Genomic DNA, 17,611 nt, shown 5'->3' on the forward strand with positions numbered 1-17,611 from the left:
CTCTCACTCACTCACTCCCCCCGTGTGTTGCTCTCAACCAATTTATGTTTCTTTTTCACCCTCTGCCAGTTGCTTTCTTAGGAACATAGGAACAGGAGTAGGCCATTCAGCCCATCAAGCCTGCTCCGCCATTCAATTAGATCATGGCTGATCATCTACTTCAACACCACTTTCCCGCACTATCTTCCATATCCCTCGATGTCATTAGGCTCCAGAAATCTATTGGTTCCTGTCTTGAACATTCTCAATGATTGAGCTTCCACAGCCCTCTGGGGTAGAGAATTCCAAATATTCACCACCCTCTAAGTGAAGAAATTCTTCCTTATCTCAGTCTTAAATGGCCTACCCCTTATCCTGAGATTATGACCCCTGGCTTTAGACTCAACAGCCGGGGAAGCATCTTATCTACATCTGCCCTGTCACACCCTGTAAGAATTTTGTAAGTTTCAATGAGGTCACCCCCATTCTTAGAAACTCGAGGGAATATAGACGCAGTCTCCCCAATCTCCCCTAATAAAATAATCCTGTTATCACAGGGATTAGTCTGGTGAATCTCCATTGCACTCCTCTATGGCAAGTATATCCCTCCTAGATAGGGGGACCAAAACTGTACACAATACTCCAAGTGAGTTCTCACCAAGGCTCTAAACAACTGCAGCAAGGCATCTTTACTCCTGTATTCAAATCCCTTTGTGATGAAGGCCAACATACCACTTGCCTTCCTAATTTCTTGCTGCATGCTAACTTTTAGTGATTTATGAACAAGGACACCCAGATCCCTTTGGACACTCGCATTTCTCAACCTCTCAGCAGTCAAGAAATATTCTACCTTTCTGTTTTTTCTACCAAAGTGAATAACTTCACACTTATTCACATGATATTCCATCTGCCATGTTCTAGCCCACTCACTCAGCTGTCCAAGTTCTCTTGAAGCCTCCCTGCATCCTCCTCACAACTTACACAGCAAAAAATTTGAAAATATTACAAGGACTCAGTTTCCAGGTGATTTTTGTTGGTCCTGTTGCCATCATCCTCATGGCTGGCAATGAAGTACCACGGCAGCCTGGGTATGGGTTGTACCTATGGGAACCATACAAACAGGGGCTGTTTCTCCCGAGTTGGCAGCCTTCCAGTATTGAGAATCTTAATTCCTAGCCTCACTTCACAATTTCCCTAAGGAGATCACCAGAGGTTTCATTAATTCAAATGTTAAATTTTTGAGGAAATGCACTTAAACAACGTTATGAACATATTCTCTCATTATCTCCCCCATTTCCAGCATGCCTCTCAGGCCCAACCAGCAGCCCCCAACTCGCCCACCTCCCCACCAGCCACACCACTCCCCCCCTCCCTTCCCCACAGCTCATAATTAGGCAACCGGCTAGCTGAAATGTTTTAAACACAAATAAGAATGTTTTTTTTGTCACCATTGCTTAACACAATATCAGCAGCTGTTGCATGGCAGATAAGACTAAAATAGTAGCAAAGGGATAGTATACCATGCCTCACTAGACTGATGTCGTTGTATGTGGCAAACACAACAGAATTGCATCATAAGAAATTATCAACTTCTGTCAGCTACCCATGGAAGGAGGAATATCAAAAGGCTTGAAAACACTATTTATTGTTGTGGTAATCTCTGTTTAAGAAAGTAAAATTGAAAGAAGTTGAAAGTTATTTACAGTACGTACCATCCTGTGGAACCTCACAACTGGAGATATGTGAAAGGTTGAGGTTTCTCCTTTTCAGTAAGGAACTGTGGTTAAAAACAAGTGGAGATATAAAATGATTATTTTAAATTGCAGGTAAGTTGTTCACAATGTTACTAGTGATTAAATCTTTACACACAATCATATTTACTGTTGGTGTACAAGCTCAGACTATTATAATAATGACAACCTCTTTTAAAAAAGGTTGAAAGCATCCACATTCGCAAAGCACACAAGTCATATAACTGTAAACTTCTATAAACATACCTTCAGCTGGCTCATGGTTATATAGCTCAGTTTCTGAAAACCACAACTGCCAGTTGTATATTGTGTGTGTAATCATACAAACCAGAATTTGTTTTAAATAACTGGAATTTAGAGAGCACCTTTCACATCCCCAAGGTACTTCACATTCAATTATTTTTGGAGTGCAGTCACTGTCAGGAAACATGCCAACTAACTAGGACTGAGAAAGCTCCCATAGACAGTAATAGTTTAATGTCTCATCTAAAAGAAAGCATCTCCAATATTGCAGAACTCCTTCAGTACTGCACTAAAATGTCAGTCCAGATATTAGGCCAAATCTTGCGATAAGAATAAGGGTGAGGCTAACAGCACTTATAACAGGGCAAACTGGACAGCAACATCTGGCATCCGTGCATGCACAGTTAAATGGGAAGGTGCACAGATATTGGGAAGGTGCTGTCAGGGATACCCAGATGCTCCACAGGAGAGACTGCTTCAGTTCCTGCTGATGGACTCTGCACTGAAATAAATGCAATGCAGACTGTGTGCACTTGCTCACTAAGTCCACACTACAAATGCCTGAAAATTTTCAGGTTGGTGCATGCAGGTGTATGTGAATTTTTAGCAGCATGAGAAGTCATAATTACTGCCAAACACCCTCTCTGGGACCCTCTCTCCTACAGCTTACTGACCCCACCCACCACAGGTCAGTTGAATTAAAATCCAGACGTGTGTCTAGGTGGGGACTCTTCATTCTGATTAGTTGAAGAACCTCACTATTACATTTCACAGATGCCAGCATTCACTTGTAGAAGGCTATGTGCTGGATCAGACGCTAGACTAGAGCAAGTATTCTCTCTAAAGCTGGTGAAATCTTTGTAGTGTTATGATCCCCAGTTGAGGTTACCACTGGACAAGCCTGATCCCAGGGTGGAACCCAGCTTGATAGATCCTAACTTTGCTTGTCTCGATACGTGGAGAGGGGATACTGAACAGAGTCACCAGAGTCAGCTGACAAACTTATAACAAAAGCATAAAACATTTATTAAACAAGAAAAGATTAACTATATTACAATACTCCTTCACCCATAACTATGCCTTTACAGGTATATACAGATTTGTAAGGATAACACAAGTTACAAAAGCTATCTTATACTCTCATGTTCACTGTTAAGTACACAGTCCTTGTAAACCAAAAGAAAGGTGACTTGCGAACACACCACACTCTGAAACCAAGTGATAGATGCCACCCCAGATAGATGCTATGGATCTCTCCTCAACTCCCCCCAGACACTTGTCACACCGTGAGCCAACCAGTCGCACTGAACTCCATCTTTCACATGGGGGTGTCCAATCTCCACTCGAAGGACTCACTTTGGAATCTTCTCCCAAACGATACTTTCTCTCAGACCCCTTCCACAAGGGTTCACCTCCAGGGTTTTGAACTCTCATTCTGATGTTCCTCTCCCCTGGGTCACCACATGCATTCAGGCTTTCTTCCACGCACCCTCTCTCACCAACTCAGCTAACAACAGTACATCACTGCTTCATTGCCCATAGCAGAGTTACAGACCTTCAGTTGTCTCTTTGGACCTTTTTGCCTCTTGAAAGCTGTTCTAGCTTTAAATGTGCTTTCTGCAGCTTTTTTCTCTTTAAATCTTAAGTGTGGAGCCTTTCTCCCTGCCCCTCACTCTTAATTTCTCTTAACAGCACATAGTCCAGTTTCTTGTCCTTCCCTTTGACTAGAAGGTCTCCTTGGAACTTTCTCCTGTTCCATTCCACTGGATTTTGGAGTCTTTTCTTTAGCTTGGGACTGGCTGTCTGTCCCCTTTGCTCCAGTCTCTCCTGGCAGCAACTTTAAAACCAACTGAACTCAAACAGCTTACAAATCAAATGGCTGTTTCTAGTTTCTTCTGTGTGCGTCCATGGGAGGGTCCTGCCTCTCTGGATCCCTATTGCTAAGCAACAGCCCAGTTTTTCTACTTTTGTTTGTTTAACTTAGCTGTAACAGTCATAAAACTCTCATCAGAAATGCAGGCACCTTTTAAAGTGAAACTAAAACTCAATTTGACCTTTTCTTAACACACAGATATAGAATTACAAATCAAACTTAAACTTTAATGTTAAAACTTATTCCTAACATCCACAAATACAAAGATAACTTACTTAAATTATCTCTATTTCTTAATAGCAACCAGTCAGGAAAGTGAATGGCGGGTGTAATTCCTCCAAGGATAGCCACAAAATCTGTGCCTAAGTGCTCAAGTAGAGTATGGCTGAAATCTACAACCTTCTTATTCAGAAGCAATACTACTATGACTGAGTAAACCTGACACACAAATTGAAAAATTAATTGTATTTCCTTTTCACTTTTAAGGAGTCATCGGCGGGATATAAAAGTGTATAAGATGTAGCCTAAAATGCGTGTCCACACTTAGTTAGACACTTTACGTCTTGTAAAGACTAAGTATCCCTGAACACTTCATTAACAAGCCAAGAAGCCTCTGATGAAATCTAACAACTACTGATCTCCCACAACAGCCAGACAAACAGGCTGCAAATAGCAAGATGAGGTGGAAGGTTACTTTTATTTGTTCATGGGATATGGGAATGGCTGGCTGGGCCAGCAGTTATTGCCCAACCCCTAATTGCCCTTGAGAAGGTGGTGGTGAGCTGCCTTCTTGAACTGCTGCAGTCCATTTGGTGTCAGTAGACCCACAGTGTTGTTAGGGAAGGAGTTCCAGGGTTTGACCCAGTGAACTTGAAGGAACGGCGATGTACCTTCTGACCTTTCCTCCTAGTTCTTCTTAAATGGCAAATATATGATTCCACACTCTGTCTCCACTTTATCTTCACTGTCAACATCAAGACGTTACCTACCAGCTTTTGTTCCAGATCATACTTTCCCAGGAATCTCAAAAGGTTGGACCCTCTTTCGTTTAATGGTTTCAAGGCAGAGGTTGATTGTGGGGGATTCAGTGATGGTAATGCCATTGAATGTCGAGGGGCAATGATTAGATCCTCTCTTGTTGGGGATAGTCACCTGGCACTTGTGTAGCATAAAAGTTACTTGCCACTTGTCAGCCCAAGCCTGGATTTTGTCCAGGCCTTGCTGCTTTTGGACATGGGCTGCTTCAGTATTTAAGGAGTCGTGAATGGTGCTGAACATTGTGCAATCATCAGCGAACATCCTCATTTCTGACCTTACGATGGAAGGAAGGTCATTAATGAAGCGGCTGAAGATGGTTCAGCCGAGGTCACTACCTTGAGGAACTCCTGCAGTGATGTCCTGGAGCTGAGATGACTGACCTACAACAACCACAAACATCTTCCTTTGTGCTAGGTATGACTCCAACCAGCAGAGAGTTTTCCCCCTGATTCCCACTGACTCCAGTTTTGCTAGGGCTCCTTGATGCCACACTCAGTCAAATGCTGCCTTGATGTCGAGGGCAGTCAATCTCACCTCACCTCGGGAGTTCAGCTCTTTTGTCTGTGTTTGAACCAAGGCTGTAATGAGGTCAGGAGCTGAGTGGCCCTGGCAGAACCCAAACTGGGCAGCAGTGAGCAGGTTATTACTAAGCAAGTGCCGCTTGATTGCACTGTTGATGACCCCTTCCGTTACTTTACTGATGATCAAGAGTAGACTGTTGGGGCAGTAATTGGCCGAGTTGGATTTGTCCTGCTTCTTGTGTATGGGACATACCTGGGCAATTTTCCACATAGCCAGGTAGATGCCAGTGTTGTAGCTGTACTGGAACAGCTTGGCTAGGGGTGCAGCAAGTTCTGGAGCACAGGTATTCAGTATTATCGCCGGGATGTTGTCAGGCCCAAAGCCTTTGCAATATGCAGTCCCTTCAGTAGTTTCTTGATATCACGTCGAGTGAATCGAATTGGCTGAAGACTGGCATCTGTGATGCTGAAGACCTCCGGAGGCCGAGATGGATCACCCACTCGACACTTCTGGCTGAAGATGGTAGCAAATGCTTCAGCCTTATCTTTTGCACTGATGTGCTGGGCTCCTCCATCATTGGGGATGGGGATATTTGTGGAGCCTCCTCCTCCTGCTTCTGCTTGGCACGTAAGTAGTCCTGTGTTGTAGCTACGCCAGGTAGACATCTCATTTTTAGGTATGCCTGATGATGCTCTGGGCATGCCTTCCTGCACTCTTCATTGAACCAAGTCATTGCCTAGATCTAGCAAGCTATCAATCTCCCATGATAGGCTACAAACAGCAAGATAAGCCAAGGTCTAAATCAGAAGTTGTTACACATGTGGTGGCAAAGAAATTAACGACGTCAATACTCTTCCCAGCAGAACTGGCTAATATTTTACCCATTGTATTAATCTCTTGTTGAAGCACTCAGCTGTTCTTGAATGTAAGGATTGTGCTTTGTTGGCAAGTCAGCTTGTTAATAGCTCTGTGAAGACTACAAGTTTCTTAAATCTAATAAAATGTACTCGCTATGCACCAGTTTGGTTCAGTCTCCTTCAGAATCTCTTAAGGTGAGATGATTGGCAAATTTAATTTCAGACTGGTTACTGGTTTACTGTGCAACTGGAAACTCAGTTTGCAAATAAGGCAACCAATCGCTCATATCAAGGAACTCTTCAAAGTGAAAGAGAAACAAGGAGGAAAGAAACTGGTGGTAAAAATGAACTACAGCCTGAACATAAAGCAAGTGAGCGCCGTAGAAAACCAGATGTAGCAGCTGTGATGAGAACCAAACCTACCCCGTCAAGTGGGTTGGTCAGGAACTCCAAGTCCCGGCAGCCTTGGGAATTACACGTACAGGCCGGGAGCTGGCGGCACATGCACAATCCAGCTTTGTCATCCTGACATTAATAGCTGGCGTAAAAAGATAAAAGAGAAACGGGGTGAAAACTCAGAACATGTGACCAGGAGCGGAGCACTACGGTCAAGCTGAGTCCCAGCAGGAGACAGGGGGAGGGCCCAAAAGGTGGTCCCAGGCAGAAACAGGAGACTGGGAGAGGTCCCATTTAAATTAAGAGAGAGGAGCAGGGAAAGTGGCTCCAAACAGAAAAAGGGCTGCAGCTGACAGACTTTAGGTGACGAGGGCTCAGGAGAAACCCTGAAGGTCTAAGAAGGTTGGTGATTCCATGTTGTGGGCAGCTGGGACGAAGGTGCCCCTTTGGAACAGTGGTATTCTGCTCAGTGCTTGTGAGTTGCGGCTGGTGTGCAGACTCAGAAATCCAAGGGAACAGAATCACACCTGATGAGTGGAGCCCTGCGAGGTGGGCCGTTGCTGATGCCATCTGAGTTGGAGTGACATTTTGGGGAGAATTCCAATGAAGATTTTCGAAGGTGAAGACTGGAATCCCTTTAGAGAGAAAGAGTTTCAATGAGATTGGTTGACTCTCAGAGTTTACAGACATCTGAGTGGGTTGTTGGATTGTGTGTTGGTCACATTTGCCATTGATTGTGCAGTGTGGTGTGTTTGACCGCAATTTGCCTGTTCATTTACATGTACTTCATATTAACCCTGAACGTTAGAGTAGAAGATAGATATTGTAAACTATTTTATCTTTTTCACCTGGTGTAGCAAATTAATTTTTGGTAGAATCTTGTGCCTTTATTCTCTTAGCAAGTGTCTTGAATCTCAAACTTTGTCTACTTTGAACAAAATATTATTTGTCCCTAACCAGATCTTACCAAAAAGTTGGGGGTCGGCTCTAGATTCGTAACACAATTTGGAAGAATATTGGGTTGTAGTAAGATGAGTTTGGAACACTTGTCATGTACTGAAAAATTTAAGAAATGACAATACACAATCCCCCAATGAGCAGAGACAATTGCTGTAAATTACACATATGATATTTAACTTAAAACAAATAATGACTTAGTTGTTTAAGTAGTTGTTTGATAGCACAGAACTTGAGTATAGCTGAAAATGAGACATGCCTAAGCTTTTCATCTTGCACTCACCAGGACACTTCGCAAGAATACCAATATAAGGGAAAAACAACAATTTATACTGTATGTGAAGAGAGTGCTGATTGGTTGGCAAGTGGGCTGTGACTGGTAAAGGCCATGGAGAATGCACTGGTGATGGTGACCGACAGTTAACTGCCAAGCAGATTACCCTGGAAGGGCAAGGTATCTCAAACATTTGAGCAACAGGTGAAGCTAGCTGTTTCATGCTGCTACTATGAAGTATCAACACGAGTGGTATTCGTCACTAACAAAATGCTGCCATCAAACCAAAAAGACATTATGCCTATCACACAAATGAGTAATGTGGTATATGAATTTCAGTGCCAGCGTGGTGCTAGGTGTGTCAGCCGTACATCCCAAAGACTTGGGGATCGTATTGAACAGCAAGTCCTAGCCACTGCTCGCAACGGGCAAGGTACTGACCGTACCCAACCAACCCGTGCTTGCAAAACTCAAAACAGTGTCCAACATTAGATGTGATTCTGCAATTAGACAACATTTGCTAAATAGTCCTCAGTGTGCTAAGAATTACGCTGACAACCAATATAAGATTGTCAGTCGGGCGCGCAATGTGGTGCATTTGCGTGTAATGGAAACTACGCATATTAGTACACAGGGCCCTGTTCTGTGCAGGCAGAAAGAAAATGTACACACATTGGCCAGGATTTTTGCATCGGCGATTTGGGGGCGGGGCCAGGGGAAAATGATGCAGGACGACATCGGGAGGAATCCCCAACGTCATCCCGATCCCTTTAAATTTTTAGGAAGGCGGGCAGACAGCGAAATCAGCTGTCCGCCCACTGGCCTGTGAATGGCCAATTGAGGCCATTGACAAGCTAGTTAACCTTGTTAAAGACCCTGCCCGTCCAAGCTTTAGGCTGGCGGGCAGGCCAGGAGCCCCAGCAGGCTCCAGATTATTCATGAAACTTCATCCACTGGCGGGATGAAGTTTCATGTCCGTTTTTTAAAAATGTAATAAATTTTAAGTGTTTATTATTAACATGTCCCATCTCATGTGACATTGTCACATGAGGAGGACATGTTAATAATTTTAATATTTATCTATTGTTAGACTTTACTTACCTCTCACGAATCTCCCTGAGACAGGACTTTGCCTCAGGGAGGACACTTTGACAGGCAGGGAATCCCTTCCACCCCCCCACACAGGAAACACATAGCGCTTCCTGTCAGGCAGGCCGCTAGGCGGGCCTTAATTGGCCCGCCCACTCAAAATGGCGGCGGGCCCCATTTCAGTGGCGGGGGTTGGCTATCCGCCCGCCGCCGAGCCGGTGGGGCCCACACGCCATCCAAGGGCAAAATTCTGCCCATTGTGTCTGTTTCAGCAAAACAAAATAAGTGACAGTCATTTGCTGACTCATTCCTCAGCGCAATGCCTTGACCAATCAGGGTCATGCTGTCCGGTTTAAATTTCAAACAATGCTTGGAAATAACTGTCAGTTACCATCACTCGTTCTTTCTCCATGGCAACACTTCTACCAATCAGCACTCTTTTTACATACAATATAAATTGTTGTTTTCCCCTTATATTGGTATTCTTGCAATATGTCCTGATGAGTGCAAGATGAAAAGCTTCAACATGTCTCTTTTTCATCAATACTTATTTGTTCATGGGACGTGGGCATCGCTGGCTAGGCCAGCATTTTACTGTCCATCCCTAACTGCCCTTGAGAAGCTGGTAGTGAGCTGCCTTTGAACCGCTGCAGTCCATGTGGTGTAGGTACGCCCAAAGTGCTGTTTGGGGGGGAGAGTTCCAGAATTTTGACCCAGTGGCAGTGAAGGAACGCCATTTAGTTCCAAGTCAGGATGGTGTGTGACTTTGAGGGGAAGTTGCAGGTGGTGGTGTCCTCATGCATCTGCTGCTCTTACTTTCTAGGTAGTAAGGTTTGCGGGTTTGGAATGTGTGTGCAAGAAGGCTTGGCAAATTGTTGCACTGCCTCTTGTAGATGGCACACACTTGCCACTGTGCGTCGGCAGTAGAGGGAGTGAATGCTTAAGGTAATGGATGGGGTGCCGATCAAACAGCCTGTTTTGTCTTGGAAGGTATCAAACTTGAGCGTTGTGGGAGCTGCATTCATCCAGGCAAATGAAGAGTTTTCCATCACACTCCTGACTTGTGCCTTGTAGATGGTGGACAGACTTTAGAGAGTCAAGGGTAAGTCGCTCACAACAGTATTCACAGCCTCTGACCTGCTCTTATAGCCACATCATTTCTTTGGTTGATCCAGTTGGGTTCTGGTCAATGACAATCCCAGAATTTTGATGGTGGGGAATTAGCGATAGTAATGCTATTGAATGTCAAGGGAAGATGGTTAGATTCTCTCTTGTTGGAGATGGTCATTGCTTGGCCCTCCTGCAGTGATGTCCTGGGGCTGAAATCATTGGCCTTCAACAACTATCTTCCTTTGTGCGAGGTATGACTCCAGCCAGTGAAATATTTTCCCCTAATTTCCATTGACAGTGATTTTGCTAGGTCACCTTAATGCCACACTCTGTCACATGTTGCCTCGATATCAAGAGCAATCACTTTTACCTCACTTCTTGAACTCAGCTTTTCTGTCCATGCTTGGATCAAGCTTGTAATGAGGTCTGGAGCTGAGTAGCCCTTGTGGAATCCAAGCTGAACATCAGTGAGCAGATTATTGCTGAGCAAATGCCAATTGATAGCACTGTTGACCAAAACCTTTCATCACTTTGAGAGCAGAATGATGGGGCGGTAATTGACTGGGTTGGATCTGTCGTGCTTTTTGTGGACAGGACATATGTAGGCAATTTATTACACTGTCGTGTAGATGCAATTGTTGCAGCTGTACTGGAACAGCTCAGCTAGAAGTGCAGCTAGTTCTGTAAAACAAGTCTTCAGTGCTATTGCCGGGGTGTTGCCAGGCCCATAGTTTTTGCTGGATCCAGTGACTTCAGCCATTTCTAGATATCAGGTGGAATGAATCGAATTGGCTGAAGATTGGCATCTGTGATGCTGGCGACCTCAGAAGGACGAGATGGATCATCCACTCGGCACTTCTAGCTGAATATAGGTACAAATGCTTCACTTATCTTTTGCATAGATGTGCTGGGTTCCCACGTCATTCTGGAGCCTCCTCCTCCAGTTAATTGTCCACCACCATTCATGACTGGATGTAGCAGGACTGCAGAGCTTAGATCTGATCTGTTGGTTATGAGGTTGTTTTGCTCTGTCTATCACGTGTTGTTTTTGCTCTTTAGCATGCATGTCATCCTGTTTTGTAGCATTACCAGTTTGGCATCTCATTTTACAGCTCCTGGAATGCTTTCCTACACACTTCATTGAACCAGGGTTGGTCCCCTAGCTTGATGGTCATGGTGGAGAGAGTGGTGAGGGATATGCTGGTCCATGAGGTTACAGATTGTGTTCGAGTACAATTCTGCTTCTGCTGATGACCCACAGTGCCTCATAGGTGGCCCAGTTTTGAACTGCTAGATCTGTTCAAAATCTATCTCATTTAGTCCAGTGCTAATGCCATAAAACACAATGGAAGGATTCCTCAGTGTGAAGACAAGACTCTGTCTCCACAAGGACTGTGTGCTGGCCATTCCTACCAATACTGTCCTGGACAGAGGTATCTGTGACAGGTGAGGGTGTAGACACATAGGTTTTTCCTCTCTTGTTGGTTCTGCTAATTGTTTTTAAGAATGTTTGAAAACAACTTAAGAGTTTGCATCAATTGTAAGGGTTCAATTGAAAATACTGGTCCATATGACCTGGCAACAATACTAACTGGAAAGAAGTTAAGGCCAGAAACCGTGAGGCTGGCAGACACAAAGGAGAGCTTCAGACACAAAGCAGAGCTACAAGCAAGAGAGCTGGAGGGTGAAAATGATCAGCACATAGATGCAGACACAAAGAGAAAGCTGTTATCAGGTAGGGATCCTGAGCTACACTGCATGAATAAAGAACACCAAATTCTTGTGAGGAGAAGCAGCAAATCTCTCTCACAAAGAAGTCAGTTCCTCTGTGTGGCAGAAAAGGAGACACTAGTTCTTGGAGGCAATGTGTGAACTGGCTAAAAAGTGGTAAAAGCTGGAAAGTTATGTGAATAGCTCAGAGACGCTGAAGAGCTGGGTGTTTTACCCAGGAATGGCCAAAGTATGAACCCGGTTGTTACTGGTTGGCCGGTTATGAACTCTGGAAAGCTACACCAACAGGACTGCCATGACCCGAGGGAAAGAGGATTCGCAGAAGCGTGCCTTGCTGATGATAATCTTCCCTGTGAAACATGAAGGTGAAAGCTGTAGTCAGATAGAGAACCTGACCAACACTGCATAAATAAAAAAGTGTATCGTGGAACTGTAGAGCTACATTGTGGTGAAAGTACTTAAGAAAAGCATCAAGCTTAAAGAAAAAACATAAAACTGTGCAAAGATGAGTGGCAAGTCAGATGATTGGTCAGAATATAAAGAACAGCAGAGAAAGACTAGAAGGTTAAATCAGGAGAAAGAAATTAGAGTATGAGAAGAAGCTAGCTAGAAATGTAAAAATGGATAGCAAGAGTTTCTACAGGTATTTAAAAAGGAAAAGAGTAAGTAAAGTGAGTGTCAGTCCTCTAGAGAGTGACAGTGGAGAGTTAATAATAGATAATAAGGAAATGGCAGATGAAAGAACAAACATTTTGCTTCTGACTTCAATATAGAAGATAAAAAAAACATTCCAGTAATAGTTGTAAATCAGGAGGTGGAGGGGAGGGAGGAACTTGGTGAAATTACAATCATTAGGGAAGTGGTACAGAGTAAATTGATGGAGCTGCGGGCTGACAAGTCTCCAGGTTCTGATGGACTTCATCCTAAGGTTTTAAAAGAGGTGGCTAATGAGGCAGTAGATGTGTTGCCTTTAATTTTCCAAAATGCGCTAGATTCTGGAAGCCAGCAAACATAACCCCTCTATTCAAGAAGGGAGCGAGGCAGGAAACAGGAAACCATCGGCCAGTTAGCTTGACGTCTGTCGTGGGGAAGGTGTTAGAATCAATCATTGAGGTGGTTATAGCTGGGCTCTTAGAAAAACTCAAGATAATTTGGAAGAGTCAGCATGGTTTTGTGAAAGGGAACTCATGTTTAACCAATCATTGGAGTTCTTTGAAGGAGTGACGTGCTGTGGATAAAGGGGAGACTGTAGACATATTGTACTTGGATTTCCAGAAGGCATTTGATAAGGTGCCACATCAAAGATTATTTTAGAATATAAAAGCTCATATGTAGAGGGGTAACATATTAGCACGGATAGAAGATTGGCTGGCTGGAAGAAAACAGAGAGTATGCATAAGTGAGTCTTTTTCTGATTGGCAGGATGTGATGAGTGGAGTCCCACAGGGGTCTGTGCTGGGACCTCAACTTTTTACAATTTATATCAATGACATAGATGAGGGGAGCAAAGGCATGGTAGCAAAATTTGCAGATAATACAAAGATAGGTAGAAAGTATTTTGTGAAGAGGAGATAAGGAGGTTGCAGACAGACATAGATAGGTTGATTGAGCGGGCAAAAATCTGGCTGGTGGAGAATAATGTGGGAAAATGTAAAGTTGTTCACTTTGGCAGGAAGAATAAAAAGGCAGAGTATTACTTAAACAGAAAACAACTGCAGAATTCCAAGGTGCAGAGGGATCTAGGTGTTCTAGTGCATGAGTCACAAAAAGTTAGTATAGCAAGTAATTAAGACAACTAATGGAATCCTATCCTTTATTACGAGAGAAACTGAACATAAAAATAAAGATGTTATGCTTTGGTTATAAAAGGCATTGGTGAGACCACATCTCAAATACTGTGTGCAGTTTTGGCCTCCTTATTTAAGGACATGAATGCACTAGAGGAGGTTCAGAGGAGGTTTATTGTTGATACCTGGAATGAGCAGGGTGTCTTATAAGGAAAGGTTGGACAGACTGGGCCTGTTTCCATTGGAGTTTAGAAGAGTGAGGGGTGACTTGATTGAAGTATACAAGATTCTGAACGGCCTTGAAAAGGTGGAATGTTCCTCTTGCAGGTGAGTCCAGGACTTTTTTGTGAGGTCAAAAAGGCCATGTACAAGGGTTGGTGTTCTTCCCTGCATTTCTCTTGCAGTTGTCACACGGTGAAGATCATGTCCGTTGTGCCCCTTAATGGGCAAAATCCATACTGAGACTCTGGGAGGAACTCTTCAGCCACAGTGAGAAGGCGATTGAGGAGGTTTTCCTGTGGCTGACAGCAGGGAGATTCCTCTATGGTTACCGCAGTCAGACTTGCCACCTTTCTTGAAGATGGTCACGATTACGGCATCTCCAAGATCCCGTGGTGCTCTCTCCTCCAGCCCAAGCGCTCTACTCAGAACTTCAACACAGCAAGCGAGCCCTAGGAGGGCAGAAGAAACGCTTCAAAGACACCCTGAAAGCCTCCTTGAAAAAGAGCAACATTCCCACCGACATCTGGGAATCCGTGGCCCAAGACCGCTCAAAGTGGAAGGAAAGCATCCGGGAAGGAGTTGAACACCTCGAGTCTCATCTCTAAGGGCTAGCTGAAGCCAAGCAAAAGGAGGACTTGGCAAACCGGGCACCCCACCTATCCGTTCCCCCTACTACCGTCTGCCCCACCTGCGGCAGTGACTGTAGGTCTCGCATTGGACTCTTCAGTCACTGGAGAACTCATTTTTAGTGTGGAAGCAAGTCATCCTCGACCCAGTAAGAAGAAGCATCCAGGAGTATGGGGCATTGTTTTACAATTAGGGGTTGCCCCTTTTAGAGCAGAGATTTTTTCCCCCCCTCAGAGGGTTGTGCAACTTTGGAACTCTCTGCCTCAGGAAGCAGTGGAGGCAAGTTCATTGAATATTTTTAAAGTAAGTAGATTCTTGTTAGGCAAGGAAATCAAAGGTTATCAGGGGTACATGGGGACGTGGAATCAAAACACAGTCAGGTCAGCCATGATCTTATTAAGTGGCAGGGTAGGCTCGAAGGACCGAATGGCCTACTTCTGCTCCTATTTCATATGTTCGTATGTACATAGTACCACATTTGCACAAGTGGGTGCTTGTGGTCCTGTAAGGTGAAATTTACCTTTTTATTTGAAGTATCATTCATCTGTTAATCAATGTTTAATTTACATTTGTTCTGATTCATTAAAGTAAAAGTTACAAAAAGTGAAATTTTGTTAGTATTTTCTTCATTTGGGCCTCATTTGGCAAATTTGGTTATTTTGATCTATGGTTCCCCCAGAGGAATCATAACACTAGCAAAGCAGGACCTAAAGGGAGTGATCTCTGGATTATTCCCAGTGCAAGGGTGAGTGAATATAGAAATAGGATGATACAGCAGATGAATGTAAGATCGGAGAGATGTTGCAGGAAGGAGGGCTTTAGATTCCTTGGACATTGGGACTGGCTCGGGGGGAGATGGGATATGTACAGGCCGGACAGGTTGCACCCTAACAGAGCTAGGTCCAATGTCCTTTGTGGGGGGGTGGGGTGGGGCAGGGCGGGGGTGGGGGTGGGGTGGAATGGGAAGAAAGCCAAAACACACAGATAATTGGGAGAGACAGAAAACACTAGATTAACAAGCAGGAAGGTATTAGCAGGGGATCAGAGTGAGAGGGTATGAAATAAGATCTAAAATTAGGGTCACAGTGCATGTATGAGATTGTGCAGAGTGTGGTGAATAAGTTTGGTGAGTTGCAGGTGCAGATAACCATCTGGTCTCAGGCCAATTGGTGGGAAAGATATAGAGGAACAAACTTGCAAGGACAAATTAAAGGGAGGTGTGAGAATTATAGAGTAGTTTTAATGGGGGACTTTAATTATCCTAATGTAGACTGGGACAGTAATAATGTAAAAGGCAGATAGAGGAACAAGTTTCTAAAGTGCATTCAGAAGAAATTTCTACACCAGCATGTTTCTAGTCCAATGAGGAAGGAGGCATTGCTGCATCTGGTTCAGGGGAATGACGTGGGTCAGAGAATCCAGTGTCAATAGGGGAACATTTAGTAGACAGTGACCATTGTTAGCTATAGAAAAGGACAAGCAGCAACCCAGAGTAAAAATAATTAATTGCGGGAGGGCCAACTTCAATGAGGTGAAGAGGGATCTGGCGCAGATGAATTAGAATCATAGATTGGCAAGCAAAACTCTTACAAAACAGTGGGCTACCTTCAAAAAGGAGATAGTTTGGGTACAGTCAAGGTATATTCTTATGAAGGGGAAAGGTAGAGCAAATGCACCGCTCCCTGGATGAGAGAAGAGATAAAGAGCACGATGAAGTTATAAAGGGGTGCATATGACACGTCAGGTGGATAAAACAATTGAGAAGCAGGCTGAATGAATATAGAAGGTGTAGAGGGGGAGTGAAGGAAGACATAAGAGAAGCAATGAGAGGGCATGAGAAGAAACTGGCAGCTAACATACAAGGGAATCCAATTTGATAGGCCTATAAATAGCAAAATAATTTTTTTCCAATAATTTATATAGATTTATCTTTTCCCACCTATTTCCATTATTTTTAAATGTATTTCCATCCATTGTTTTATCTCTACCTTTTAGCCTTTTTCGATTCCTTCACCCCATCCCACCCCCACTAGGGCTATCTGTACCTTGCTTGTCCTGCTTTCTACCCTTAATTAGCACATTCCTTTAGATAATATCACCACCTTCAACACCTCTTTGTCCTTTTGTCTGTGACATCTTTTGGTTATCTCCACCTATCACTGGCCCTCTATCCAGCTGCTTGTCCCAACCCTCCCCCCTTAAACCAGCTTATATTTCACCCCTTTTGTATTTTTCCTTAGTTCTGTTGAAGAGTCATGCGGACTCAAAACGTTAACTGTGCTCCCTTCCACAGATGCTGCCAGACCTGCTGAGTTTTTCCAGGTATTTTTGTTTTTGTTGACACCAATTTAAGGAGTTTGGCAAAAGAAGCACTGGTGGCATGAGAAAAAAAAAATTTTACGCAGCAAGTGGTTAAGATCTCAAATGCACTGCACAGGTTGTGGTGGACGCAGATTCCATTGAGGCATTCAAAAGGGAATTAGATAATTATCTGAAGGAAAAAATATTTGCAAAGCTATGGGGAAAAAGCAAGTGAATGGGACTAGGTGAGTTGCACTTCCAGAGAATCAGCATGGACACAAAGTGCTAAATGGTCTTCTCTGCTGTGACCATTCTATTTTTGACCATTCAAGGGGTGTGGGCATCGCTGGCTAGATCAGCATTTATTGCCCATCCCTAATTGCCCTTGAGAAGGTGGTGGTGAACTGCCTTCTTGAACTGTCCATGTGGTGTAGGTACACCCACAGTGCTGTTAGGCAAGGAGTTCCAAAATTTCGACCCAGCAACAGTGGAGGAATGACGATATGTTTCCAAGTCAGGATGGTGCATGATTCGGAGGAGAGCTTGCAGGTTGTGTTGTTGCCATGCATCTGCTGCCCTTGCCCTTCTAGTTGGGAGAGGTCATGGATTTGGAAGGTGGTGTTGAAGGAAATTAATTTTGGTACAAGTGCACAAATATTGGTGAGGAGAATTTTGAGGGGTCAAAATTTCAACATGTGCCTTTGTCTTATCCAGTGCCGAAACCAATTCTAGAAGGTCCATCTGGCCTTACCCTTTTGCAACTTTTTTTGTAGCCATTTGATACAACTAAGTGCCTTGTTAGGCCATTTCAGCGGGCATTTAAGAGTCAACTACATTGCCCACTCATACATTTT

At 43.9% G+C, this 17,611-nt stretch overlaps 1 protein-coding gene across 5 annotated transcripts in view; it reads right to left on the bottom strand.

Moving 5' to 3' along the window:
• Positions 1–17,611, bottom strand: part of arap2 (ArfGAP with RhoGAP domain, ankyrin repeat and PH domain 2) — a 454,954-nt gene that overhangs the window by 357,648 nt on the left and 79,695 nt on the right. For 4 of the 5 annotated variants that reach the window (XM_078546079.1, XM_078546088.1, XM_078546071.1 and 1 more), the window contains one exon: positions 1,683–1,756. The exons of the other annotated variant lie outside the window; for it this stretch is intronic. In XM_078546079.1, the coding sequence (XP_078402205.1) occupies positions 1,683–1,756 (74 nt within the window). The remainder of the gene's footprint in view (positions 1–1,682; positions 1,757–17,611) is intronic. 5 annotated transcript variants of the gene reach the window in all.

The sequence above is a fragment of the Cetorhinus maximus genome, chromosome 1 (genome assembly GCF_964194155.1).
Source record: "Cetorhinus maximus chromosome 1, sCetMax3.hap1.1, whole genome shotgun sequence".
NCBI lineage: Eukaryota > Metazoa > Chordata > Chondrichthyes > Lamniformes > Cetorhinidae > Cetorhinus > Cetorhinus maximus.